The sequence below is a fragment of the Sturnira hondurensis genome, unplaced genomic scaffold, assembly GCF_014824575.4.
Source record: "Sturnira hondurensis isolate 20B ecotype Veracruz unplaced genomic scaffold, ASM1482457v3 Scaffold0018728, whole genome shotgun sequence".
Taxonomy (NCBI): domain Eukaryota; kingdom Metazoa; phylum Chordata; class Mammalia; order Chiroptera; family Phyllostomidae; genus Sturnira; species Sturnira hondurensis.
Window position 1 is genome coordinate 7,756,470 of NW_028091359.1, and position 26,532 is coordinate 7,783,001.

The 26,532-nt window shown below is 49.8% G+C and overlaps 1 protein-coding gene across 1 annotated transcript in view; it reads right to left on the reverse strand.

Moving 5' to 3' along the window:
• The window catches only part of PRKCA (protein kinase C alpha), a 361,661-nt gene that overhangs the window by 92,166 nt on the left and 242,963 nt on the right, over positions 1 to 26,532 (reverse strand). The window contains exons 4-5 of the mRNA XM_037070270.1: positions 15,906 to 16,017; positions 12,614 to 12,742 (exon numbers count right to left, since the gene is read on the reverse strand). Coding sequence (XP_036926165.1) covers positions 12,614 to 12,742; positions 15,906 to 16,017 — 241 coding nt within the window. The remainder of the gene's footprint in view (positions 1 to 12,613; positions 12,743 to 15,905; positions 16,018 to 26,532) is intronic.

Below are 26,532 nucleotides of genomic sequence, written 5' to 3' on the forward strand. Positions count from 1 at the left end.
TTCTCCGGGCACTAGAGGAAACGGCTCCCTTTGTATTTCTGGTGGCGTAATTATTACTGTCCCTTCCCCACCACAGCTGATAGAACGTCTCCTTTCTTAGAAGAACAAAATGACACCGAGATGAATCTGCAGTGAGAACTGGAACTTGGCCTGGACGACTTGTCTCTGGTGGTCACCGGCTTCACTCATACCAGGAGGGGCTGAGCTTGAGTAACTGGGGAGGGGAAATGCCTCCCGCCCCCTCAGCCTGGTTGCTTCCCCTTCATCTGTGCTTAAAATAGACTGAGCTGAACTGAAAATAACCAGGGAGATTAAATTAAACTTAATCAGACCTGGCTCTGGGGCTGTTGCTAATAGAATCATAACCATTCACATCAGCATGGCAGACAAAGACAAAAATGTTTATTGGTTCTTTATTTCTCTTCCCCTGGAGGAACTGAATCCTTAAGAGACAAAGCCCAAGGAAACCAATGTGCTCCTATCACCTTTATGCAAGGGATTAAGTGCAGAAACCTTTGAGGCTGGTCAGCCCACGAACTTGTTCTTTTGAGCTCACCTGAGGGAACCCCACCTCCTGGCCACCTTTGCTGGGCTTCCTGCCAGGAACGTCCTGGCTGAGCATCACGCAAGATGCCCGGTGAGCCAGCGACAGCCCACGTGCTCCCTCAGTTGGCAGGAAAGGGGTCAACTGCTCCACTCAGGGCTGTTCCCAGCACCTGCAGGACCAATGACTCTCCCGTTCATTCTGGTCACCAAACAGGGGCTCATAGCCGATTCTCTGAGGGGCACACTTATCAGGGCTACTGGGGGGTTCATGTGAACAAGAGACTCTGCGTGTCTGTCTTTGGAACACCACGGTCCTTGGAGAGAGAGGAAACTGTAACGATGAGCCATTTGCAGCCTTTCTATCTGGACCACTATAGCCTTTAATCTGAGACTACGAAGCTGAAGATACACATCAATTAAACCTATGCTGCCAAGGCTAAGAGATTTTTCACCTGGCAAAGCCTCTTATCACCTCAACCACAGTCAAAAATAAAAAACAAATCTGGACATTCTCATGAACTTTGGATTCTCCGTCCGACTGGGCCCATCTGTCCACACAGCACCTTAGGCCAGCACCGGGCGGCTGCGGGTGTAAGACCCAGTCGGGGCTAAATGGATTCTGGGAAGACGGGGCTGGGGACCGAGTATCTTGGATGTCAAACTTGTAACCCAGTGAAACAACCAAGGTGCTTGTACAGCGCCAGGCCGTGGCGCAGAGGCGGCCACTGAATCTGCCAAGGCGTCGAGCAGAAAGAGGATTAAACAGGGGGACAGCCAGTGCTGTAGAAGCCACAAGTCCAAGACTATCCACAGGAGGAAGATTCTAGTCATCTGAGAACTTAAGAGGCGGCCTTGAGGTCTGGGGGCTCTGGGGAGGGCAGGATGGAGAGGGGACCCTATGTCTCTCCACAATTCCCACCTCCTACAAACCAAGCAAGAGACACCGCAGTTCCCTAACTGTGGGTGGACTAATGGCTGATTCACAGACAAAATACACCTGGCTGAAGGAAAGCCAGGCAGCTGGCTTTTCTTTCTTTTCTTTTTTGTCTTTGGGGAGAGGCTAAGAACCCAGGGCATTGTTAGCATGTTGCCAACTAGTTTATTCTCGCAGCTGGAATTTCTCATGAAAGCCCATTTCCAGGGGCGAGAGGCCCAGGGCTGCCAGGACCAAGCGAGCAAATGGCTTGCAGACAAAGCTGCCCAGGGGGAGGGTCCTTTCAGGCCAAAAAGCTCAAAATGCAGGCCCTAATCACACGGCCACGCCATCTTTCCTGGGTCACTTGCTCTGCACTCTGACTGAGGCCCCATTCAAAGAGCTCTGCTTCCCGTGGGCTTGGCCATCACTGCCCTCCTCCGCATCAGCACCATTTGCACTTAGAACCCAGCGCACCATTTTTGTAGCTTCTAGACAAGAGGAGGCAATTAATGGTCCAGGGGGCTGAACTGGGCACATGTTGCTGAATCCAAGCTGTTTCTTTATCCTTGGCTGATTTTGGAAACCGGCCAGGCCAGGACTGTGTTCTTTTGTTCAAAAGGGACTTGTGAGTCGTGTCCGACTCTCGTACTGAAGCTCAGGCTCCAGCACTGCCCTTCGGTTGTTCCATGGATGTGAAATGCGGTTGAAAGAAAAATGCCCCAAAGCACAGGGCAGGGGCCTGGCTCCAGTCCCTGCTCCCGGAGCCCCTGCTCCCGGAGCCCCTTCCCGCACAACCCTGGTGTCGGCAGTACCCACTGGTTTGTCTGCTCAGCACCATGCCCTCTGGATGTCCTCCCCTCACCTTTACCTGTCGTTTTAGAAGACCTTGCCCTTTGGCCACCGTCGATCAGCCCAGAGGTGGCATACGACCCAAAGGGAGCCAATGACCCCTTCCTGGGATTCTGGATTTGCTGTGGGACAAAGCTGCAGAACCGGCCGCGGCCATCGGCCATCGGCCATGTGTCTGCAGTGCGGGGCAACCCCGACTTGCTGTGAGAAGATGAATAACAGCCGTGTGGAGGGAGGAGGGGAGGAGGGACAAGAGCTAGTCCCTGCTTCTAGCTATTTCTGCGGCTCCAGGGCATCCACCCTTGAGTTCCATAAGATGTCCCAGATTTCTTTAATTCTCATCCAAGGATATGTTTATTGATTTGAGTGAGAGAGACAGATAGAGAGACAGATTTGGATGTGAGAGCAGCATCGATGTGAAAGAGAAACATCAATTGGTTGCCTCCTATACGGGCCCCAACCAGGAATCGAACCTGCAACTTTTTGGTGTACAGCTTGATGTTCCAACCAACTAAGCCACCTGGCCGGGGCCCCAGATGTCTTTTGATAACTCTCCTCAGAGTGTGTTGGAGTTTGGTTTTGTCCTTTACAATCCAAAACACCTACCTCGTAGTCACATTTCCCATGCCTTGGTTTTGGCACAGATAAAATGCAGGGGTTGGGTCAGCAGTGGTTTTCAAACTGGTCTACAGACTCTTCTCACGGGTCACAGAGGAGGAGGAGGAGGAAGGCGGGTGCCGCATCCTCTCCCTCAAATGGACTATCACTCCACACGAGACGTCACGTGAAGGCATATGCTGTTCGCACTAGTTTGAAAGTCACTAGGCCTCACCCGCTTGTGGAGTTCCTGGGGTCTCCAAGTCTACTGTTGGCCCAAGGGGCCCCTGCTGACCGGCACTGATTAGCTTTCTCTCTGAAATGGCTCTCACGGCAACAAAAATGCTAGAGCCAGAGGGAACCTGGGAATTAAGGGCCTTGATTTGCAGATGAGGAAACAGAAACAGAGAGAGGTTAAGTGATGAGGCTAAGGCGGGTGGCAAGCTAGAAAATACTCTGAGCATCACATGCAACCGTCCCCCTCTCACCAGCCCTTTCGATTCCGAGAGTGCAGGTTGCACGCTGTTTCCTGGGCGGCACCTGGCCGCGCGTGGTAAAGGCAAAACAAATGAAACCCGGCGCCAGCCTTTGCTGGGTGCATCTTAGGCTCCACTGTGACTCCATGTCGGAAACAAGTCAGGACAGAAAGTGTTAATGTGTCAATAAAGTGACACGCTTCGATTCGCTGAGCTCTACAGCATCAGTGTGACAGGGACATGTGTGACTCCAGTCACAGAGGAACAACCCCTAATGCTTAGTGAGCACTAGTCAGCTGCAGAGCTGGGAGTCAAATCCAGTCTACGTGACTCCAGAACCCACACCAGCTTCCTCTAAACCCAGATCACGTAACTATCTGATACACATAAGCAACCCACCCCCCATGTGTGTCCTGTCTTCACGGAGTGCTAGTCATTTCAGTGTGCTGAGGATTTTTCTTCCAAAATATACTGGCAGCCTCCAGAAGCCCAGAGTTCTGAGATAACAGAGAAGGGGTGTGCGGTGGGGGGTGGGAGCGCAGACCGACATCAGCTCAGGATCGTTGGGAATTAGTAAGCAGTAATGAGGCTGGCTGGTCCTGTTGATCACGTGTGGTGCACACACTTTTCTCTCTGGCCTTCTGGGCAGACGTCTGCCCACAGGACCCCTGCAGTAGCCACCAAGGCGGCCTGTCCAACGAGAGCGGCAGTGCAGCCCAAGCGACATGCCCTCCCCTGTGCCCTGCACCCCCAACTCCCAGCAACGTCTGGGTACAGGCAGAGTGACTAACAAAGAGAAAGAGAGGTCAGCACAGGATTTTCCAGAACAAGGGCCCTCCTCTCCTGGCCTCCCTACTGGGAGTTCAGCGAAGCAGGCATTTCTGTTGATTGCATCCCCTGCCTCCCGTGGGTCTGAGCTGCCGAAGTGGCACTTCCCCTCTGGTACCTTCCCCAGATCCAGCACGCCCACCTTGAAACTTGGAGAGGAAGTTTGCCTTGCATCTGTTCTCACTTCATTATTCTAGGGGGAAAATGCCTGCCTTGGTTTTAAAAGGAACCCTGACTGTCTTTAATTAACCATAAACCTTGCATTAATTACCAAATGGGTGGTAAAGTACAACCACTGTTCTTCTCAGTGGAGAACGTCCCCGTGGGCAAGCTCTGGTGCGGGGCGCTGTGCAGGTGGCCACGCCCCCTCCATTCAAGCGAGGATATTTTAGGGCCTCCCCGGGAGCTAACTGGTCTTCTGTACTCTCTCCAGGTGGAAATGCCTAAGACTGAGGTGAACACAGTCTGCTGTCTCTCTGCGCCATTTCCATGCCCACGACCAGGCTGTGTGTGCACACGTGAACTGGAGATTGCTTTACAAAACATTTGGAAAATGAATGTTTGGGGGACATCAGAACAGCTGGGTGTTGGAGCTGGCACCCGTGTCTGCTAGCATTTGGGGGGCCCACTCTCACCCACCCTTGAAGACGAAATGAATCAGAGAGGAAGCATGCCTGCATTTATTTGGTGAACACTGTCTCTTGGTGAACCAAATGATTTGCACACACTGAAAGGTTCAAGTTCTCCAACCTTCCAGTGGGGAACCGAAATGGGGTGCTGACTTGCTCTTTGTTTCCACTTCCAACCTGATCCCTGTAACATCTCACCCATCAAAGAGTTAAAAGAAAGTTTCCACAGAAGGGATTAAAAAAAAACCACATCAATTTCAAGCTTCTAAGAGATTTCTCACTTGGCTAATGCATTTACTTTCCAGAAGAAGATCAAGTTCTTTGCAATAATTTCATGGCAATTAATCTTGTGCTTAAATGATAATCCTATAATTAGAAGCAATTAAAATCCTACACAAGAATGACCTGCTCAGTTAATGTCAGTATCCCTATATGCTAATGGGGTAATCTTGAAAGAGGCCCCAGGAACTATGTGCTTCTCCTCTTCCCAGGGATGCAGGCATTCAAAGCCCATCTTAAGAATACTTCTTTATCGAAAGAGCCACTGAAGTCACAGTGGACAGAAGCCTGGGGCCTCCGTAAAGAATCAGGGGCTTGAAATCATCTTAAGCAGGTGGAAGAGAAGCCATGTCCCTTCCAACCTGAATACCTGGGCAGCTGAAGAGAAAGGGGCAAACACCACGCTAAGGAAATGGCACTGGTGACTCTGCCCCTCACCCTAGCTGTGCTGCCTCCCACGGACGCCCAGTGACTAAGCACCCAGGGTGGAAATCTATGTTGGAATCACTGCACGGAGAACCACACAGGAATAACAATCTGTAGGAGGGCGCGTGGCTAGTTAGTACATATTTGACATTTAGCTCTGCCAAAGATAGGTCAGGACGAGGCACCGCAGTCAGGATGCAAATAATGAAATGTCTCTTTGACAGGATGCAACCTGTTTCTTGGCTATGTTTCTCTAAAGGACCCCTGAAGCCGTGTGGCTTTGTGAATCAGGCTCAAACAGGATCGTTTAAACTTGATGCAGATGTAGGGTTAGAACGAGAGGAGTTACGTGGACTGGGGAGCACAGTGTAAAGCTCAGAGTGATTTGTTTACACTGAGCCTACTGGATACTTCTATCGTCATCCTCACGATCCCTGCTCAACAGACATAAATTAGGAGCAGATTCCAGACACTCGGCGGGGACCAGGAGATAAGGCATCGTCTCTGACCTCAAAGGGCTAAGAGTCTGGTAGAGGGAAATCAACATATAAATTAACACGCCAGTGAAATCACATTATAAGTGCTTGGGGAGAAAGTGGGCAATTTTAGGCCAGGCAGGGAATGTTAGGAGAGGCTTCATAAAGGTAACTGGAACAGAATGTCAAAAAGATGTCCCCCCAAGGGAGCAGCAGGAACAGCAAGCGCAAAGGTGAGGCGGTGGGAAGTCGCCTGCCCACCAGGAAACACACTTAGCTTTTCTTTGATACTGGAACACAGAGTGTCAGGGGATTAAGGGACACGGTTGGTGGGGGGGGGGCATAAAGGATAAAGACTGGGGAGGCAGGCAAGGGGCCAGCTGCTGAATGACATGACACAGCCATGTCACACAGATGTGTGATGCCTGGTATTTAGGAATGACCGGCCAAGGAAGAAGATGGAGGAGATAAATCCACTGGAAATGTTCCAGCATCACTGAGAAGCACCTGCATTTGAATGGGCAACATGCTAGCCCTCTTCTGGTACCAGCAAGCTGCCACTGGTTTGGCTGAGAGGAGGGGCGTCAAACTCCTTTTCACCGGGGGCCACACAGCCTTGCAGTTGCCTTCAAAGGGCCAAATGTTAGAATTGTATAAATGCAACTACTCCTTCACTGGGGCAAGGAGCTTGGTGCTGCTGCTGGGTAGAAACAAGGTGCTGGCTGGATAAAACAAGGTGGTGGGCCTTGTGTTTGCCGCCTGTGGCTGAGAGGTAGTTCCTGTTTTCTTTCGAAAAGGAGGTGCCTGGATGTTAAGCACAGGGACAATGGCTGGAGGTGGGTTCTTCCCAGACTGTGGGCACTAGTGAGCAGGGACAAGTCTGTGATGGGGGAGAACCAGGGCCAGTAAGAGAAAGCTCGCTGTGGAGGTTGAGAAAGGACGTCGTCAAATCACACATCTGGCCCACTCACACACAGAGTAAGAACACAACCCAAAGGGGTCTGTTTCCATCCTCGCCCATTTTAACTCTTCACTGCAAGGCAGGGAAGAGTTCAGCCAGATTTCCTGCTGCCACTTTCATTTCCGGCCATTATCTCAGCCCTGGGACACGAGGCGCCTGGAAGAAATAATGACAGACCCCCAGCCACAACGGTGCCAGCAACACTGCAGTAATTACAGGTGTTGAAGGGCCATCCTGGAGTAGCCTCAACCACGAATCACAGGACAGAGACGTGAAATTGCAAACATTTCAGCAGGGGTGTGGGCCCCGTCTCTGCTACAGGGAGAGGGGTGTGAACTGGCTAGTCGCCTCCCCTGGGCCAGAGCGGGGAATCAGCTGTGGAAGAGGGTGGGAGGGGCGTGTCTGGGTGCCGGGGTGCAGCGCCCTTCACCTGGCAGCTGCATGACCTTGGCAGGCCACTGGAGCTCACCCACCCTGCCTCCTCAGTTACAAAATGATAGTGATGGCAGCATTTAGCCCTGGCCACATGGCCAAGTTGGTTGGAGCTTCATCCTGTGCACCAAACGTTTTGAGGTTTGATTCCCGGTCAGGGCACATACCTAAGTTGTGGGTTTGATCTGCAGTCAGGGCACATATGGGAGGCAATCAATCGATGTTTCTCTCTGACATCGATGTCTGTCTGTCTGTCTCTTCCCCGCTCCCCAAATCAATAAACATATCCTTGGGTGAGGATTACAAAAAAAAGGAATGTACTTTAAAAAAGTCTTCCCATTTGAAAGAAGCGTTTAACTTGGAGCCTGCACCGCATGACTCCTAAGAACGGCGCATTGTGTAAGGCAGGATGGTTATAGCCCTAATCCCGAAAATAGAAAGACATTTCCCTCCATCTCTCCCCACCGCACACTCAGACTCGCCCAATTCCCGGGCTGTGTCGAGCTTCCTGAACACCTGCTGCCCTTCCACGGCTCAGCATCTTTCCCGGAAAGGCCCCTCCCCACCTGTCCTGTTCTGCTGTCCCTTTCTCTGTGAAACCACCTGCACATTTCTCAGGTGAGGCCCTGCTCTCCCAAGCTCCTGCCACACTTAAAGGCCCCTGGAGCACTGCCCTGCTGCTCTCTCATGTCTTAATTCCCCCCAAAGACCGTCCATTCCGTGATGAGAGCCCTGTCTTGATGATCTCAGCATCCCGGGGCCTGGTAGAGAGCTGGCAGCATGCTCAGTGCATGTGTAACAAATGAATGACTGAAAGGATACATGGTTACTATATGAAGCTGAGTCTCACTGCCCTGACTCCACAGCAAGCATGCTATTACCATAGGGTGGAAAAGTACAGAAGGAATGTTATTATTTTAGTCACAGCAACACGATGGTAAGTGTCGATGGCTGGGGTGTTAGGACACGGGCACCAAACCGCACATAGTCCTGGAAGGTAGACAGAAGATGCAACCCTTAGGGCGCAGAAAAAGCTCGGGACCCGCAGGAAGTCCTTCTCTCCCCGTGTGACCTTTTAGAACTTCAATCTCTGTGCCAAATTAACAACCCAAAGTAGGAGAGAAAATTAGACTCTTCAGCAGGATAATCTATTTGTGGGAGAGATGTGTTCCTAAAACAGTTGTAAAACATATGATATTTTTTTCCATTTACTTACAACATTAATATGAAAAATTGGTTCCCTTAAGGGATTTTACCACTCCCCCAAATCAAATAAAAAAGCACACAAGAACATAGAAAACCTATTAAAATTGCATATTAAAAAAATGACACTGTTCAGATAACATCAGCACCACTGACCAAGGGCAAAAAATAAAAATACGGCAGGAAAGCAGAGGCCTTGCCTATAAATACCACACCAATCTAGACGGGAAACTCATCTCCGATCTCAAGAGGGTGATTTCCGTCCCAAAGCAGGAGTCCACTAGGAGTTTGTTTTACTTTGGAAATTATTTTTGATTTGGAGAGGGAGCTGACCCACAATGAGCACAGCTGCTCAGAGTTCAAGTGCATTTTCCAAGAAATCACTCGCATTTGAACCATCCGCTCTCCTCATTACAGTCTGTTGTTTATACCCCGGTTTGCATGAAGGCCAGGCTAACTCCCGCATCCCGCCAAGCCCTCTGTGGAGCGCCGTTCCCTCTGCAGGTCTAGTATCCGCAGCCCTTCGGTCTCTCCTGTGGCGTCCTTCCTCCTCGCTCATGGCCATGACTCTGAGCACCTCCCCGTGGTGCCCTGGTTAGCCCCCACGTACCTGAGCATTTAATTACACTTGCACTTGGGTTGCCCTTTCATTCGCTCACGGGTTCTCCTTTCTCCCCTGGCTCTGTGCCCACATCTGGACCTTTGGTAATCTCAACGAACATGTGGAGTGCCGAGTAGGGGTCCAGCAGATGTTTATGGATTTGGTCTTTGGTGAAGGAGACTCTTTAATAAATTAGACCTAGGAGGTTCATAGCCTGTAGGGATGGGAGTCAGGTCTGGGATCCAGTCCTCACCCCATCAATTCCTACCTTAGAATATGTAGCAATTTCCTTCCCTTTGCTCATTGGCTCATCTCGAAAAGGAAGATAATAACAGTACTTTGTTGTATTGTTTGAGGGGGTCAATGAAACAATAGATATAAAGTGCTCCGCATGATGAAAAGGCCCGGGTCTATGGACAGTCTGTGTATTGTGAGTACTCAGTAAACGGCGGCTGTTGTTGTCTAGGCCGTGCGCCGACACGGACGCGTGCCTGAGCCCCGGTCGGGAGGGGGCACTGCAGGTGCTGCTCGCGAAAGCACCTTTGCCTTGTGTGCCCCCTGCAGCCCTTCCTTACCGGGGTCTGATGCTTTCTGGCTCTTTAACACGATTTCTAGTAACACGGGTACCTCTTTTTCACAACTTTATCAAATATTATTTAAAAATGTGATGATTACTTTTATACTCAAACTATAGTTTCATAAGAAAGTCAGTATCGGGGGTGCTGGGTGAAGGGTATACAGGAAATGTACTTTCACGACCTATTTTTTTCTTTTTTTGCATTTGGATCATAAGCTCTACTCTTTGCAGTTGATTATTTACATTTGTGTTCCCATTAAAACCAATTTTTAATTCTGAAAATCTAAATGTAATTCTACATTAAAAGTTTTAGAGAAATGACTATTTTGCCTGAGTTTGGTTTTTCTCTGTGTGATTTTGGACAAGTCATTTACTTTCTCTGTCCCTCAGTTTCTTCATCTACACAGCAAGAATAACGACAGAAACTTCTACACAGGTTTAAACAAGTCGCTGTGGAAAGTGCCCCTTTGTGGAAAGGGCTCAGTTAGCGTTAGCTGCTGTTGCTGCTTTATTAAACTATTACTGGATTCACCTTCCTAGAGCAGAGCTCTATCTACGCCAACATTTTCAGATGAATTCTCAAGAGACTTGACTTAGATTATGGCCTTAAGGTCCACTGGTGGCTTTCGTGAGGAGCCTGTGTCTGACTCGGTGAAGGGCGCTGTCCCCTAAGACGGTTGGGCACTGTGAACCCAGCTCAGTGCCCAGCAGCGGTGCAGCCACTAGCAGACAGGCCTTGGGAGAACCCTCTTCGCTGTCCTTGCGAGATGGGCCTGATCTTTCTCTTCCGCTTGTGTAGCACGTGCCACCCCGCCCAGGGCTTCTGTGCCCCTTTGTGCAGGCTGACGTCGGTGCCGAGTCTTCTGAGGCCCGTAGGAGAGAGAGACTGGACAACACGGGCAGCACCACCCAGTTGCTGCTTTTATTACAGGGCAGCCCCCGGGCCAGGCCCGGCACACGGTGTGCGTTTTGCTGTCTCCAGAAGGGAAACGAAGGAGAGCTGAGCCTTTACAGACTCTGCCCAGGCGTTCTCGCCTTGGGGGGGGCGGCCATGGACCTCACAGTTAAGTGCTGACAGTTCACTGCAGCAAGCTAAGGGAGAACGCTGAAATGCTTTGCCAGTAGGCATTCGCTTTATATTTCTCAATCCCTTCCTTTTGACTGAGACAATGTTTTGGGGTAATTTTCTCCTAAACCGCATGCTCCCTGCCCCCAGGACATGACTTTGACAAAGTAGGAGTCTCAGCAGAAAGGAGAGAGAAACAGGAGTGAGGCCAAGACCGTGCAGATGCGCTCAGGGGCCCATCCGTGCCTATGACGGGGATTTTGTTCACAATGCGGTCTGGTCTGGCAGCTCTATTTGCTGTGTTTCATAAGGTGACCGAGAGGCCGTGTGCTGACCCTCTCCTGGAGATTCCTCCAGATCCCCTCATTTTCCCTGAATGGGGACAGCTGTGGGCGAAAAGTTTGCTTATTTTTTTTTAAGATTTATGTTTCAGAGAGGGGAAGGGAGGGAGAAAGAGAGGGAGAGAAATATCAATGTGTGGTTGCTTCTCACACATCCCTTACTGGGGACCTGGCCTGCAACCCGGGCATGTGCCCTAGACCAGGAATCGAACCAGCAACCCTTTGATTTGCAGGCCGGCATTCAATCGTTGAGCCACACAGGCAAGAGTATGCTTGTTTTTTAAATTAAAAAAGTGAGGATGTTTTAAAAAATGAGCTTTCCCTGAATTCCATCTCTCTTTTTTTCCCCTTAAATAGACCTTTTTGATCTTCTTCCCCCATAATATCTTTTTATTTACCAGTAAAGAACATTAAAGTTAGCCTTTCTATTTTCACCATAGCTTAAAATTCCTAAGTGCAAATGGCAGCATTGCTATCTTTGCTGTTCAACTGAGGACGAGTGCCTTCGTCAAAGGAAAGAGGGGGTGGGAGGGAGCCCCACGAGGAGGAGGCAGGGTTGACACCTGAGAGCTGAACCACACATCAGCACGGAGCAGGTCGCAGCAGGTGCGCCAAGTACCTGTGGACCCGGGCCCGGCCCAGGGCCAGCACGGCTCCAGCATAACTCGGTCAAGTGCGTTGATTTATCCCCCGGGGACGTGGAGGGCCAACCTCAGGAAGAGCCGTGCTGCGGCAGAGCCCACCCAGACACAGCCCTGGGGAGGCAGTGCCCTGGACCACGAAGGGGCATCTGTCCCGTACCAGGGCTGTTTGGCATGTGGAGGGACAATTAGAAGCCCAGGGTCCGGAGTCCACATGCCTTGTTTCCACCCCTGGCTCTGCACTTACTCTGTGACATTGCAAGTTACTGAGCTCCTTGAGCCTCGGCTTCCTCTTCTGGAAAATGAGGCTCATCCTCGGGTGGTCGTGAGCACTATGCAAACTAACTATGTGGAGTTCTTAGCACGATGCCTACGGCAGAGGAAACATGAACGCTCGGTGGCTGCTCGCTGTCACTGGCCTTAAGGTGGACTTCCCAGGCTGGCACAGCCCAATGCCATGAAGCATGGGGGTCATCCATCACCTCCCCTCACCCCAGTTCTGTTCTCACCCACTGCATTTCTGCTTCATTGGCTTCCCTGGCCCCTTGTCCCCAGGGGATAATGCACCCGCCACGCTGTCACAGTTATGACTCGGAATGGCATGGAGCCTTTGGAAACTCCCGTACAGAGCAGTCTCCTAGGAGACGTGCTAACAGGGGCCAGCTCGGAGGCCACAACCAGCCCAGGTGTCTGAGCCCCACTGCGGTGTCCCCCCTACCTCCATCCACTGGGGAGCTTCATGCCTGACGCCTCCCCAAGCATGCCTTACCTGTGACATGGAGCTTTTCATCAGCGACCTCAGCCTTCAGGTAGATCCGGCCCCTCTTCTCGGTGTGGTCCATCCCACAGAGGCTGGGGACGTTTATGACGCACTGCTTGTGCACGTTCATGTCGCAGGCTGTGGATCGAGAAAGCACAGGCTGAGCTGGGCATGTGGACCCGGACCATCGCTTCCTCAGTGTTTTGGTTGTAGGAGCATAAGTGAAAACGGGCTACCCTTGAACTCGATACTTTGCTGTATGTTGTTGGTGACATAAAGAGCTGTTAGCAGATGTCCCCCACAGCACAGGCTTCGTGTGAGTGACAATATCCTTAAAATATCTACACCATGTTTGTCCAGTCTCAGCCGAAGCACAACGCCCCTGCCTGGTCTTCTGTAAGGCTTCAAATACTTAACAGTGGACAAAATTCACATAGGTAGACGCATACAAAGCACAGCCTCGCTCCTAATTTGTACACAGAGGCAAATAATATGCACATTTTAACCAGAGGACGCTTTTTCTGCAAAACCACTTCTTGTGCCTTCCTTGCTCACCACTCAGAAAGGGTGAGAATCTGTGGGTTGCGCATAGGAAATTCATAAAATTTCCCTGAGCTAAGTCTGTATTTTCAAGAAGGCTTAAATATATCGCTTTTGCTTTTTTTTTTTTAAGAACTTGTATTTGGTATTTTAAACCTGTCTTCAAATATTTAAATATTATCCCAAGTAAAACAAATACACGCCTGGCATGATACGCCATTCTTTACCAGCCGACAGTGCGTGGGTGAGACTGGGGGAGGACTGAAGAAAAAGACTAGTCACCGCGATGAACTGGAGGCTCTGTGGAAAGACTCCTGTGTGCGGAATGCGAACCTCAGACTCTGCGGGGGCGTCGCAGCTCTCGGGCCCTTGTGCCTTCAGGCTTCCAGAGGAGGACCGGCCCCTGCAACCCTCGCCAGCCCTCGACGGGGTGCCGCAGGCAGGCTCTTCTGGGACCGTCAAGGTGCAGCCTTCATGCCATTTTGTTTTGAAGGTTTGACTTTCCTGTGCTGAAATAAGTCGCAGAGAGCACGGTGCAGGGTGTCTGTCTGCTGTGACTGAACACGGAAGGCAGGACACTGGACACGGAGTGGAGGGAACAACTGGCTGATTCATACACGTGGATTCTGGTCACGCACCTGCTTCCAAAGCTCCCTGTTCAAAGCTGTGAACCTTGACTTAGCAAAGATACAGCCTTGTGAAATATCTTTAAGTGCCTAGGAAGAATGTGAAATGTAAAGGCAATAAAGGCCACAGGCTCTGGGAAGGGCCTGGACAGCAGGGAGGGCATGGGCAGGGGCTGAAGGGCACTGGGCTAGGTTCTTGCCTTGGCTTCCACCACGAGAAGCTTTTGAATCTTGGGAAGCTTATCTGCTCTTTCTGATGCCATTTCTTACTCTGCAAACAAAGAGGCTGGCCCAGACAAGTGGTTGATAAGCTTTTTTTCCCCCCCACCAAGCAGAACTGTGCATGGTGTTATGACCCTACAGTGTGTGAGGGCACAGGCAGAGGATTCTTCCCAGAGAAGCTGGGGGAGGGGTCGGGTCCAGGTGCCCCTCCTCCTCTAGGAAGGAGCACAGGCAGCCGCCCCAGACACCCTGGGACTCCAAGAAGAATTTAAAACGAAACAAAAAGCACTGATTTTTAGACTTTTTTTTTTTTTAGCAGTGGGACCCATTTTTTCAAACAAAATCTTAAGCAGAATCCTAAAATATAAACCAGATGAATATTAATTTGTTAGCATAAACTTAGTTAATAAATTCAAATTTATGCCATTTATTTATTATAAAGACATTCATGGACAAACCACAAGGCCTACTGATTCAAACAAAGTTGTGAAGCCAGCGCTGCAGGATGCTCAGCTCTGCCGGGAGAACGCATGCATCTTGTTAAAGTTATACGGCGCCCCAAACCCCAGCTCCTACAGGAGAGTGAGCACCAGCAGTCCCGCTGTTGGACTCTGTGCTCATAGCCCCGAGGCCCTTCGGTCCAGTGGGTGCAGCAAGAGAAACTGGACTGCATGTCCTTCCTGGTGAGTGGCGCTGGGCAACATCAGGTCTCCGACGCTGTCTTCGACTTGTCAAGGTTGAGTGTGTGATGCATTCAAGTGTTCATTTTTGTTCCAAGTTTTCAAGCAGTTAAAAGTATATTTACAAATGCACTTAGAATTGCGCTGGCAAAACCCCTGCAAACCACGTCTTGGGAATCCTAGGGTTTCTTGAAACGCAGCAGGCCACAGGTCTGGATCATCACGGAGGTTTTGTTAGGCTATTGAAGAGGTTTTGTTAGGCTATTGAATTCCACAGCCTTGGGAGGGGGAGGGCCCCTGTGTTCTGGGAAACCACCCAGCTACTCTGTAACGTGCATGTATCTTTGTTTTCATATACTGCATTTGCTCCATATAGGATACACGTAGGAGAGCTCTTGGCCATAACAGTAACCATTAATGAGTGACAACATGCTGATGTTTCCGTAACACTTTCTTGTCTACTAGAAAAACAGACACAGTCCTTTCATATCCTAAAAGTATATGCTTTTATTTAAGCAAATAAATAGCCTGGAAAATGAATTTCAAATAGAATTATCAAAGCAAAGACTTTCCACAGTTGTTTTTCTTTCCTCCTGGTGGTTGATGGAGATAAGCACAGAACAGAATAGGAGGGTGGAGGACACCGAGGTCTCCCTCATCAGTGTCTTCAGTGACTTCACCGCCAGCTGGGCTCATAGGAGTCTCAGCTGCCCACGGCCATGCAGGGCGAGCAAACTTAAGGAGACACCAGCCTGGGTTTTATTTTCAGTGTGGTTTCAGTTTAAGGAGCATCTACTGGATTTTTCCATGGTCCGCCCACTAATTAGAAACATAGGAAGATAATGACTATGGTGCATTGCTGATTTTGAAGTCTAACCAAATGTGGGATCCGGGGGTGCCGAGTCTTTTTACAGCACACGGCGTTTGCTTTGGGGTTTGACTAGCCTGCACGTCGTCGTGGCTGCAGATTCCCGCCACGAAAAACTGGGATAGCACCAACTTCACTTATAAATTGGGTGCTTTGGGGGGTTCATAATTAGGCAGTGAAGTCGTTTGATAAACCAGAACGTTAACCGTGGAAAAATCCTGCGCTTTATCGGCCTGCCATAAAACTGAATGATCCTCTTTCTGGACGAGTTGGCGCTGAAAATATTACTGAACCTGATGTGCGTGGGGAGCTCTGGGCGCCTGCTCCGGAGCCTCGCCACCCGCTGGAGAAGAAAACTTACTTACTGTCGCATTTCATCCCCTGATGGATGAGTCCGTACAGCAGCGACCCGCAGTGGTCACAGAAGGTGGGGCTGCCATAGGTGTGGATTTTGAACTTGTGCTTGCTCCTGGGGTCCTGCAGGGAGAAGAAGCACACTGCTCATTCCAGGCATGAGAGGACCAGATGGTTGGGTTAAGCCAATGTCAGGCCCCACCACTCCCCATTCCTATGTCAAGGTTCGGTGGGACCAGAGTGTGCACTGCTCTCTGGGGCCATACGATGGGTGGTGGCAACTCGTCCATGTTACATTTTAATAGGCTGCCTGTTCTGGGCCATGTAACCAATACCCATGTTTCTTCCTTTATGGGATGCATTGAGGTAATTTGCATATTGCTAGGTTCCCACCAAAGCTATAGCTTCTGGCCCATAGTCACCCAAGTACTTGGACAGTCATAGTGCTTTAGACGCTGCAGTACCTCTACACCCCCAGTGCCCAGCACAGAGGCGGCACAAAATCGGGGTGTGCTTGTGAAGCTGGACTGAGTTCAGGCAACCTGCTGTGGGCAAGATTTCCATAGGAGCAGATATGTGTCCCCACCAACAGGGACATCTTCCTACGTTGGCACTGTTTCCAAAGTACCCCATGCATTTGCATGGGGAAGCACCAGCACGATCGGGGGAAGTTAGAAGAGCATGGAGCACAGCTGCCACAGCCCCTGCCGCAGTTTCCTCCCGTCCCCTAGCACACCGCACACGCCGCTGGAGGGACAGCCAGGCAGCTCATGTTCTAGTAGCGCTTTTGTTCCTCAACCCACTGATCGCTCGTAGACGGGGAAGGACGCATTCCATGGAGCACGCCACAGGGATCCAAGCTCATGGCCTCCGCGGTCAGGCTGCCTGGGTACTGGCCCCAGCTCTGTTCTTCCCAGAAGTGTGACCCCAAACCCATGACTTATCCTTCCTGCCTCGTCTATAAAACAGGAAATTAACAGCACCTGTCTCAGGTGGCTGCTATGTGGGCAAAACCAGTCAACCATAGTAAGGTGCCAAATGGGTAAATCCACGGAGAGAGTAAGTTCCCCTGCTTCTCGGGCCTCCATTGATTAGTATATAAAAGCAGGGGATGAGCTACAAGACATTTCTGTCCTATCTGAGCTATGAAACCATTCTGTCCTCCACATGTCCATGTCCTCCACCCTCCCTCATCATATGCCCCCTCCTGCATGACATTTTTTGTGTCCTGAGCAGATGTGAAGACAGTGCTGCCATTAATGGGATTAAGAAAGGAGACCGAGGGGTAGGGTTTGGGGAAGGGAAGGAGACCAAAGGCCCCATTTCAGATGCGTCCAGCTCAAGCTATTCCTTAGTCTAGGGTTTCTCAAATGCAAACATACACAAAGATGTTTCTGGCTTCTGACTTTCTAAGAGCCTGGGTGCTGGTGATTTTGACTTTATAAGATAACTGATCACTTGTTTGGCTTTGGAACCTAAGGTCAAAGCCACATACAAGCCACATACTTTTTAAAGACATACATTCCAAAATTAGGGAATATTTCAATCACGCAGAATATAAATAATAATAAATCAAACACTCATGTAAGTACCACCCAGAGTTGACAAACGTTAATGTTTTCCCCAGTTTTCACTGCATAATTATTATCCTCATTCTGTAGAGATGGCAATGACCTTCAAAGTCACATGGCCAGTGAATCCCAGCAATGGGATGTGAATGCATCTGAGCCTTTAACACTGATTCCTACCCAGGAGTTTTCAGAAATCCATTCAGAACGAGGCTCTCATCTTAACAGCTTTAATTTTTATTTTTATATTTGCAACACAATTTTTTTTGGGAAATGAGAATGCCACCTGTTTTATAAATAAACTGCCACTGGAATTTAGGCATGCTCGTTCATTTACACATTTTCCGTTGCTACAGTGGCATAGCGGTGACAGAGCCTCCAAGGCCCTGTGAGCCGAAAATCCTTACTTCAGGGCCAACCTCTGCTTTGCGACCGTAGTTCCCAAAATGTGGTCCCTACCTGGCACCACCACCACCTGGAACTTGTCGGAACTGAAATTACTTTCCCCTCCCCGGAGCACCCGAATGGAACCTCTGCAGCAGAGGCCCTGCCGGGGGTCCTAGTTTGGCGAGCACACTAACTATGAAGACTGAGAACTGCTGCTTTGGAAGGTTACCCACCAAGTACACAGTAGGTGCCTAACAGGCGCTAGGTGCCTACCTGCGTAGATGGCTTAGTGATATTCTCAAGGCAGTCATTAGTTCACTTTCTAGTTCACTAATTCAGTTTCTAGGTGTCTCTCAGGTGTGAGAAGTCAGCACCTTCCTGGGGAGGTTAGTTTTCCTGGTCGGTAGCAGCTGTGGATACAGTCTGAAGTACATGTGGGCTTTAAAGTGGTCCCTCCGCTTCCCTCCGTGTGCTAGGACGTCAGGATGTCGAGGGAAGAGGCCCGTGACAGTCTCCATTACTGTTTCCATGAGGACAGCCAAGGTCGCGTCCTACCATGGGGAGGGCAAAGAGGGTGCCAGGGAAGGACACAGCCCGTTGCCCCTATGGAAGCAAGGCGCCGACCACGCGTGCTAAGTAAATGAACGTGCCGGTGGGCACGCAGCCTGCCGGAGCCTGGGTGTGCCGAGCGGCTCCGGGGCAGCCGTCCTGAACAGGGGTTCCGATGGGTATGGCACATGGGTAACCGGTTTCGTTTTTCAGGAAAATCCAAGTCTTACTCATGTACCCCCCATTTGGCATCTTCGGGCTCTAACCATTTGGAGGTGTAGGAAGAGAGGAAACCTTTGCTTTCAGCTCCTGGGTAAGTCTGGAGAATGACCAAGTCTTGGAGTCCCCATACTTCAAAATCATGAATGGCCAAGGATCATGCTCACGATGACAAGGACAACACCACCTGCCCGTTGATCATCACTCTTGGGCAGGTGCTTCACAATGACCGAGATCTCCCCCATAATAAGACCATTGACCAGGACCCTGGAGACCTGTGCTCTGACTCCGGCCTTGACACAGACTCAGTGAGTGACCTTGGAAAGGTCATGCCCCTTATTTATGAAGCAGAAAGAAAGCCAGTCTGCCTTTGTGATGGCTGGGATTGAGGCTTAACCAGGGGAACATATAAGGGCTTCGCAACCTGGAAATCCCTAGACAAATACAAGAGAAGATGATTGCAATTATATTATCCTTGGAAGGAAGCAAGCCAAGGTGCACAATATTTCCCTTCCTTTAGTGACTTGGACCTGAATCGGAAGGAAGAGGAAAGCTAATTAGCCTCAGTCCTGATCGGTGGTCAGAGCAGATGCCAAGGTGGCCAGAAGCCAGGGGCCTCCTCTGAGGTCCCCAGTTCCTGCCGTGGGCCAAAGACTCGCCTTCCCAGGCCGAGGGGTAAATTGTGAAACCGCCTGCCGGCCCCACTGGCCGTGCCCTGGATCGACCATATGGAGGAGGACATCTCCCACACACCAGAGATGGAATGCAGGAGCATAAAGCCTCCGGCCAAAATGGCCTCACCTCATCTGAGAAAAGGAACCACAGCGTTGGCTAAGGAGCTGTGAGTTAACAGTGGCTGCAGAGCGCGACTGCACTAAAGAACGACCGGGCTCCGTCTCTCCGGAGTCACTGAGAAGCAGTGCGTTTCACTTCTTTGGGCCCTGACTGCCTCCTCTGGAGCCGGAAAGCGCTGGGCTGGATGAGCCTCTTCAAAGTGGCACTTCACAGAGCCCTGCAGTGGCCAGGGGGTGGCCAGGGGCTGCTGGGGGGGCCACTGGGGAGGGCGCAAGAGTGAGGCCACTGCTAAATAACGCTTGGAAACTGGACTAGATGATCTCTTTGATCCTGTCATCGTGCTCTCAAAAACAACAAACTCTTTATTTTTATTTGGGAATAATTTAAGACTTGTAAGAATGTGCAAAAATAGCACAGACTGTCCCCATGCAGTCTTCAGCCAGCCTTCCCTGGTGATACCTCTTACGTAACCACAGCACATTTGCAAAGCCAGGCCACGGGTCGGCATGGGGACCACCCACCCGTGCCTCCCTCCAACGACAACGGCAGTGTTCCACCGGATCTCACACGCATAACGCCAGTGCAGGCATTTGTATCACGCAGCTTATGAGTGATGTACACCGTTTACTGAGTGGGGGCTACAGTAATACTTGCCGGGTCCACCTCACGGGTTCAATCAGAACCCCACCGCAGACCATTTGCGGCTTGTCCGTCCGATGCACTCCCTGCGTGTCCCCTGCAGGGGTCACGGGAGGACGCGTCTGAGGATCCGTCTGAAAACTGGAATCAGCGGGCTTTTCTCTCCACAAAGGAAACTCACTCTCTCTCCAAAATTTTCTGATCAGTTTTCCAAGACCAAAACCATTTTGTGGCCCAGGTTGCCTGAGGCCTCACACAAAGAAGGTGCCAGCAGGGGTCAGAGGGCAGTGGAAGGTGTGTAAATTATGGTGACACTTGTAACCTGAAGGAAGACAAGGACATTGAGGCACGAGCTGTCCCCCACCGGCTCCAGAGGAGGTGTTGGGCAGGTGTTCGTGAACCACATGAACGGTGCGTGCTGAGGCAGCCTGGGAGGCACCGGGTGGCCAGGGAGCAGGGGCAGGGGGAGCGTGGGGACAGTCCTTAGCAGGCCAAGTCGCCCTTGTCCTCAGGTTGTGAGATGCAGCGTTTGATGGGTAATGGGGCTTGCAGATTCCATCCTGCACCTGTAGACCCTGATGCAGAATCCTTCACTGGGTGATGCCCAGAGAGCACCTGGACCTCTCCCATCTTGCTTTGGCTGTTCCCTCTACCTGGCATAACCCCGTGCCAAGAGCCCCTCTGCTGAAACACCTGAAAAAGGCAGTCCCGAGGGCCGCTGCCCCCTCGCAGAACACTTCCTCAGTCCTCCTCTTCCCTCCACGGCATCTCATGTCTGTCGTTTCCACGCCACTTCCACCTTCTGTCCTGGAGACAGTCACTGCTCCAGGTGCCTTTGCTTCCACTTTTCATCATCTCTCTCTCTCTCTCCCCCCCCCCCCCCACNCCCCCACACACACAAACACCCTGCTGGGGTTCAGCTGCTGCAGCCTGACAGTTCTGGGAAGCACAGGGCTGCATCTGCAACTGGACCGGAACCGAAGCTGACAATTAAGTTTTAAGTAGCAACTTGATCTCCAAGCTTCCCGGTAACCAAAGCAAAAAAGGGGAAAAAACACAGCAGGCTCCTCTGGGGCTGCAAAGCCCCCCAGAGGCAGAAATCTGTCTCAGTGTGCTCCAAAAATCATTTCGTGCCTCACGCATGGTGGACCATCTACCCACGGAAGGACCACTAAACCTACAAGCGTCCTCCTGCCACTGCTCCCTGGAGGGTTCTCGGTCAAGTTACCTTCCGTGTAAGTTAAGTCTGGCTACACCTAGGGCCGCAACACACACCACGCCTTGACTATTACCAAGTTCGTCACATACTCCCATTTAGTGCCGGTCACGTGAACCTTCCCTGTGCCTTGTCCAGGACCTGGAGGCCTCTTGTGAGGTGGGGTCTGAAACCTGCTGTCTTATGTCACAAGCCTGACATAACCTTACAAAGAAGGTGAAAAACACTCAGCTTAGATGCTTCTGTCCTACACACGGAGGGAGGAGAAAAGGAAACTTTTGACTAAACCAGTGTTCATAAGCATGAATGAATTTGAACCCACAAATCTCTCACAGGTGTCCAACCTGCGGCCTGTGGGCCACACGCAGCCCAGGATGGCTATGAATGCGGCCCGACACAAAATTGTAAATTTATTCGAAACATTATATATATTTTTGTGATTATGTGTCGCAATGTATTTAATGTGTGGCCCAAGACAACTCTTCTTCTAGTGTGGCCCAGAGATGCCAAAAAGTTGGATGCTCCTGATTAGCTAAAATCTTTAATTGAAAAAATGACAAACGGAAATTTCAAGCTCTGTGGAAAGCACCTGTGAGTCCAGTTCTCACGCCTCAGCTTTGCAATGGAGCAACGCCGTGAGCCCTCCTCAGAATCAGCTCTTGGCATCTCTCCCAGGACTTCCAAAGTCTTTCACCGTCAGCACCACCACCTCCATCACCACCGTTTTGAAGTGTGTCAGAAATAATCCCACAGATCTGCACTGCCCCAAATTTTGATGCTGTTTGGGCCTTAAATCTCCTTAGGTGTCTTTTTTTATTAACTATAACCATGTAGGAGGGGTATTCCAGGTAAGTTGAACTTCAGTCTTCGTGGGCGGAGAACGAGCCAGCCATGCGTGATGGGCACCTCTCAGGTACCAGGAGGCCCGCACTCAGGGATGCTTTTTGATGAGGATGTTGCTGTTAGAATGCACATGGCTTTGAATGCCCTTTTAATTCCGTGAAGAGAATAATGGCAGGCTTTTTGCTAGAGGCCCTCCTGGCTTGAGTGTTCCACCCACATTTGAATGTTTCTGAAACCCCCACAGGTTTCGCTTGCAGCACCTAAGCAGATGCCATCAAGGGCTGGAGTTCAGGTCTCATGGGTTTCTGGGAGAGGCGGTCCCTATCGGCGCGAGGCCCTGCACTGTGGCTTCCTCTGTCGCCTGGAGTGGCGTGGCTGCTTCACACTGCTCCCTCTGAATATCAAGGAAAACTTCCCCCACTTTCACCATCTGACGCGTTCTCATGAATCACGCTTGTAAGCCAAGCTGGGGTCTAAATGTCACCTACCTGCTGACTGCACAGCGACACCAAGACAACATTGCTCTGGGGCAAATCTGGCAACATTTCTGTGATCTTAAATTTCTTGGGAAGCAAGTTTGTTTTTTTTTAACTCCATGATTTAAAAAATCCCTTCTTAAAATTTTTGTTAACATGAGACTATTACCCACAGCAGACCGTATGACCACGATGATTTCATGTAACTTAGGTGTCACTACATTGGTTACGTTGGCGGTCACGTTTTGAGCCAGGCACCCCCAGCCCTGCTCTGGCCTCTGAATCCGCCCGGTTGCATCTTCACTCGGGCCGAGGCATCGCGCTCTGCCTTAGATTGCACTGGTCTTGCTGGATGCTGCCTTTTCTAAGAAAGACCTGAGGAACTTTCAGGCCTGGCGACAGTTAATTTTTGGTCTCAATGTAACCCTACGTTTTCCTCACGAACAACATTCGCCTTTTGCAGTTGGACTAACTCGTCAGATCAGGCTTTGCTGGTAGAAAGATTCGTATAGGTCCTTTGTTAAGCTATACAAGATGCCTTAATCATTATATGTGAATTGACAACTCTTTTAAATAAATCTCTACCAGCAAGGCAATGACTAAATAAACCGTAATATATTTACACTAAACAAACACTATGTAGCAAGCTAAATCAAATGAGCTGGATCTTCCAGTAACAACATAGCTCCCCAAGACAAAGTGCCTAGTGAAAAGAGCAAGCCACAGAGTGAAACATAAAATGTAATGACATTTATTTCAAAACCAGGATTAAATACAACCTCCAGACACAGAGTAACAACGTAGCAGGAGAGATGTATCAGTAACTTGCCTCTGGGGAAGAGCAGGGACAGATCGGCTTTGTACACGACGGTGAGAGATGCCATAAAATATCATCTGAAAAGGTCCATGTTTAAAAAAAAATGAATTCATCCATGAGCTATATAATCCGAATTACCCTGACTCCCACCTGGAAGTGTCAGGTTGTGTTTTAACTGGCTCGTGAGATGCCGTTAGAGGGACGGCCTCCGTGTGTTCAAGAAGCTGAGGCACAACTGATGTACCTGGTGGTCAATGGCTGTGTGTACAGCTTCTCCAGCAACCTGCTGAGAAGGGGTTGAGACGGGATGACAACGGGGTTGATGGGAAGAAGGGGTTGAGACGGGATGACAACGCAGATGAGTGGTATCACCCGCCGTCAATAAAGGTGGAATCTTCATTAAAAGCTATATTATATGCAAGCCACATCTCCCTATTTGTAGAAAATTTTCTGTGTTGTCACCATCTCCAGACAAAAACTTGACATAATCCGATGTCTTATCAATTACGAAAGAATCGTTGATGGTTTAGCCTGAAATTCTAACACTAAAATATGATGTTTAAAGGGGGCAGATATTCAAATCACAACGCCTATTATTTCCTAGTTAGCTAGCAAATGTCTTCATCTCACTTTTTAAATGACTTATTGTCTGCCTGAGAGTTTAAGTTTCTTTTTGGAAATACGTTTAGACTCACAAGTGATGAAAACAGTGCAAAGTTTCCGTGTGTGCCACAACCCCCCCCCCCCCCCCCTCGNCCCCCCCCCCCCCCCCCCCCCGCCTCGATAGCTTCTCACCAAACCGCCACCCCAGTCCGGACACGGGTACAATGGATCCCCCCAGGTTCTAAGTGCTGTCATCGTGTGCGCTTGCCTGTCTAGTGCTATGAGATCCTGTCACACTCACAGCCATGACACGGAAGAGCTCCATCACTACAAAGAAGCCCTTTATTCCTGCCGGATGTCATCACACCCTCCCCCGTTCCTAACTCTGGCAATCATTGATCTGTTCTTTAGATAAACTTTGACAGCAATTTATTTTAGCACCAAGTAAGGTCTGTGCCAGTTAAGGGTCTGGTTGGCACCAGTGCCATAGTTCGAAAGGAAAATAAAGCAGGAACATGAGCAGCAGCCCTGCCAGCCCTGAACAAAGTTAGCTGCTTTCTAAAGAAGAAATCCATGGCCAAGTTTATGTGACACCGAAGAACAAATCAGGGATAAATGGCAACATATTTATTCGAGGACATCTAAGACGCTGTCGCCTTTAATTTAGTAAAGACAGGATCGGGTTGCTGGCCCTGTGAGAAACCTGGTCTGACCCTCACAGACAGCACAGGACAAATTCTGGAGCCCAGAGTTTGGTGGCAGGTAGATAATGTGCCCCAGATGCGGCACTTACGTTTGCCACAGACTTGAAAAAGCATAACACCATTTGCAAGCAGGCTGATCTTTACGCCTCCCTGTGAGGTTGGGGGGTTCTCCAGCAGCTGGTGTTTGTTCAACTGATTAAACACAACGGAGGAGGCAGGAGGTGCGTCCCTGCGTCTTTCTTGACTGCCAAGTCCAAAGGGGGCAGGACTCTTTCTTTCCTCAGGTACCTTTGATGCTTTATACAGTTTGCTCATCACGCTCAATAAATATTCCCCAAATGTCAACGCCCTCCCTGGCACTGGCTACATTAAGAGATATTTACTTCCTTATGTCCAAGGATGTTTTCAGTCATAACCTATTTTTTAAAATGTGCAGCATATGGTAAAATATTAATCATTTTCGCCACTTATTAATTTTCAATTGTTTATTCACATGTCCATTGATGTAGATAAAAATCTTATTTGTTATAAGAAAATGTGGTTAAGTGGACAGGAAAACTATAGATATGTAAATATTTTGGTATGTTTCATTCAAGAAAGATATGAATGTGTGTGCGTGTTTTCTTAGGAATCATCCTAAACAGACTGGGTCTCTAGATTTCCCTTCAAAAAGAAAAACTAATAGCTCATCTTAAACATCTTCCCATGTTGCTAATTATAAAGCAGTATCATATTGTGTGATATTTCATCACACAGATGCACCATAACTGACTTAACTGCTCCCCCGTTCCTGGACATGTAGGTTATTCCCAATGTCACTATTATACTGTTTCAGACAATACTACCACAAGTGTCCGTGAGCATGTGCTATGCAAGGGTCTTATCAGCTCCTCAGGATAAAGGGCAGAAGAGGAAATCCTGGGCCAAAAATATGAACAGAAAATACTAAATTTAAAAGCTATTCATCCATTATAACCCCCCAATCTGTTTTTGATCAAGGCGCTCTACGCTGGTTGTTCTGGGTGAGCTCACAAGCAGCCAGTGTTGTATCTCAGCTAAAAAGCGCTTGGACTCCAGGTTTGGACCTGATTTTTGTCGGGTGCAGGCGTCTGTCCTTGAGTTCTGCTGCTCCCTTTCGCTGGGTGCCTGCCGAGAGCCTCCCCAGAATGAGGGTTGACGTTGTCTTCCCTCCTTGCCCTCAAGGATTTACTGTTCTTTCTACTGACATCTTTTCATTCCTTTTTCTTACACCGGGAGCTGAGAAGCAGTGACGGCGCATTTTCTGGACAGTGAATCTCCAACTGATTATCAGTTAAGGATGGCTGGGCTGAAGCCGTGAGGCAGCAGACCATCTTACACAGTTACAAGACCATTTCGGCCCGCTGTAGTCTCCGACATTAATCTCACACTGGTGTCCCGGGTTTGGGTGTGTGGATTTGACTGGGTGACAGACTTCCACCTTGGCCTTCACGCATGCAAAGCACTATCACAGGTTCAACTGGATTGCCCTTTAGCATTTGCCTATTGTGCAAACTCTGCTTCTTGCTTCAAATTTTTGTCCAGCATCTCTGCCTCAGGCTGCTGTGTGCTGGTGATTCTGGGGCACGCACACCCGTGCCAAACACATGCACTCTCTGCTCACTCTCTCTCCTTTTTTAAACACTAGGAGCTGACACTAATGTGCTTTCCTCCCACTGTGACTTTAAATGCATCCTAAGCAATGCCTCCCAGGGGTCAATCTAAAGAGTGACAAAAATAGTACTCATTCAGCTGCCTCCCAGGACTACACCAGGCACCTCCAAGCCCTCATCGTAAATGGCTG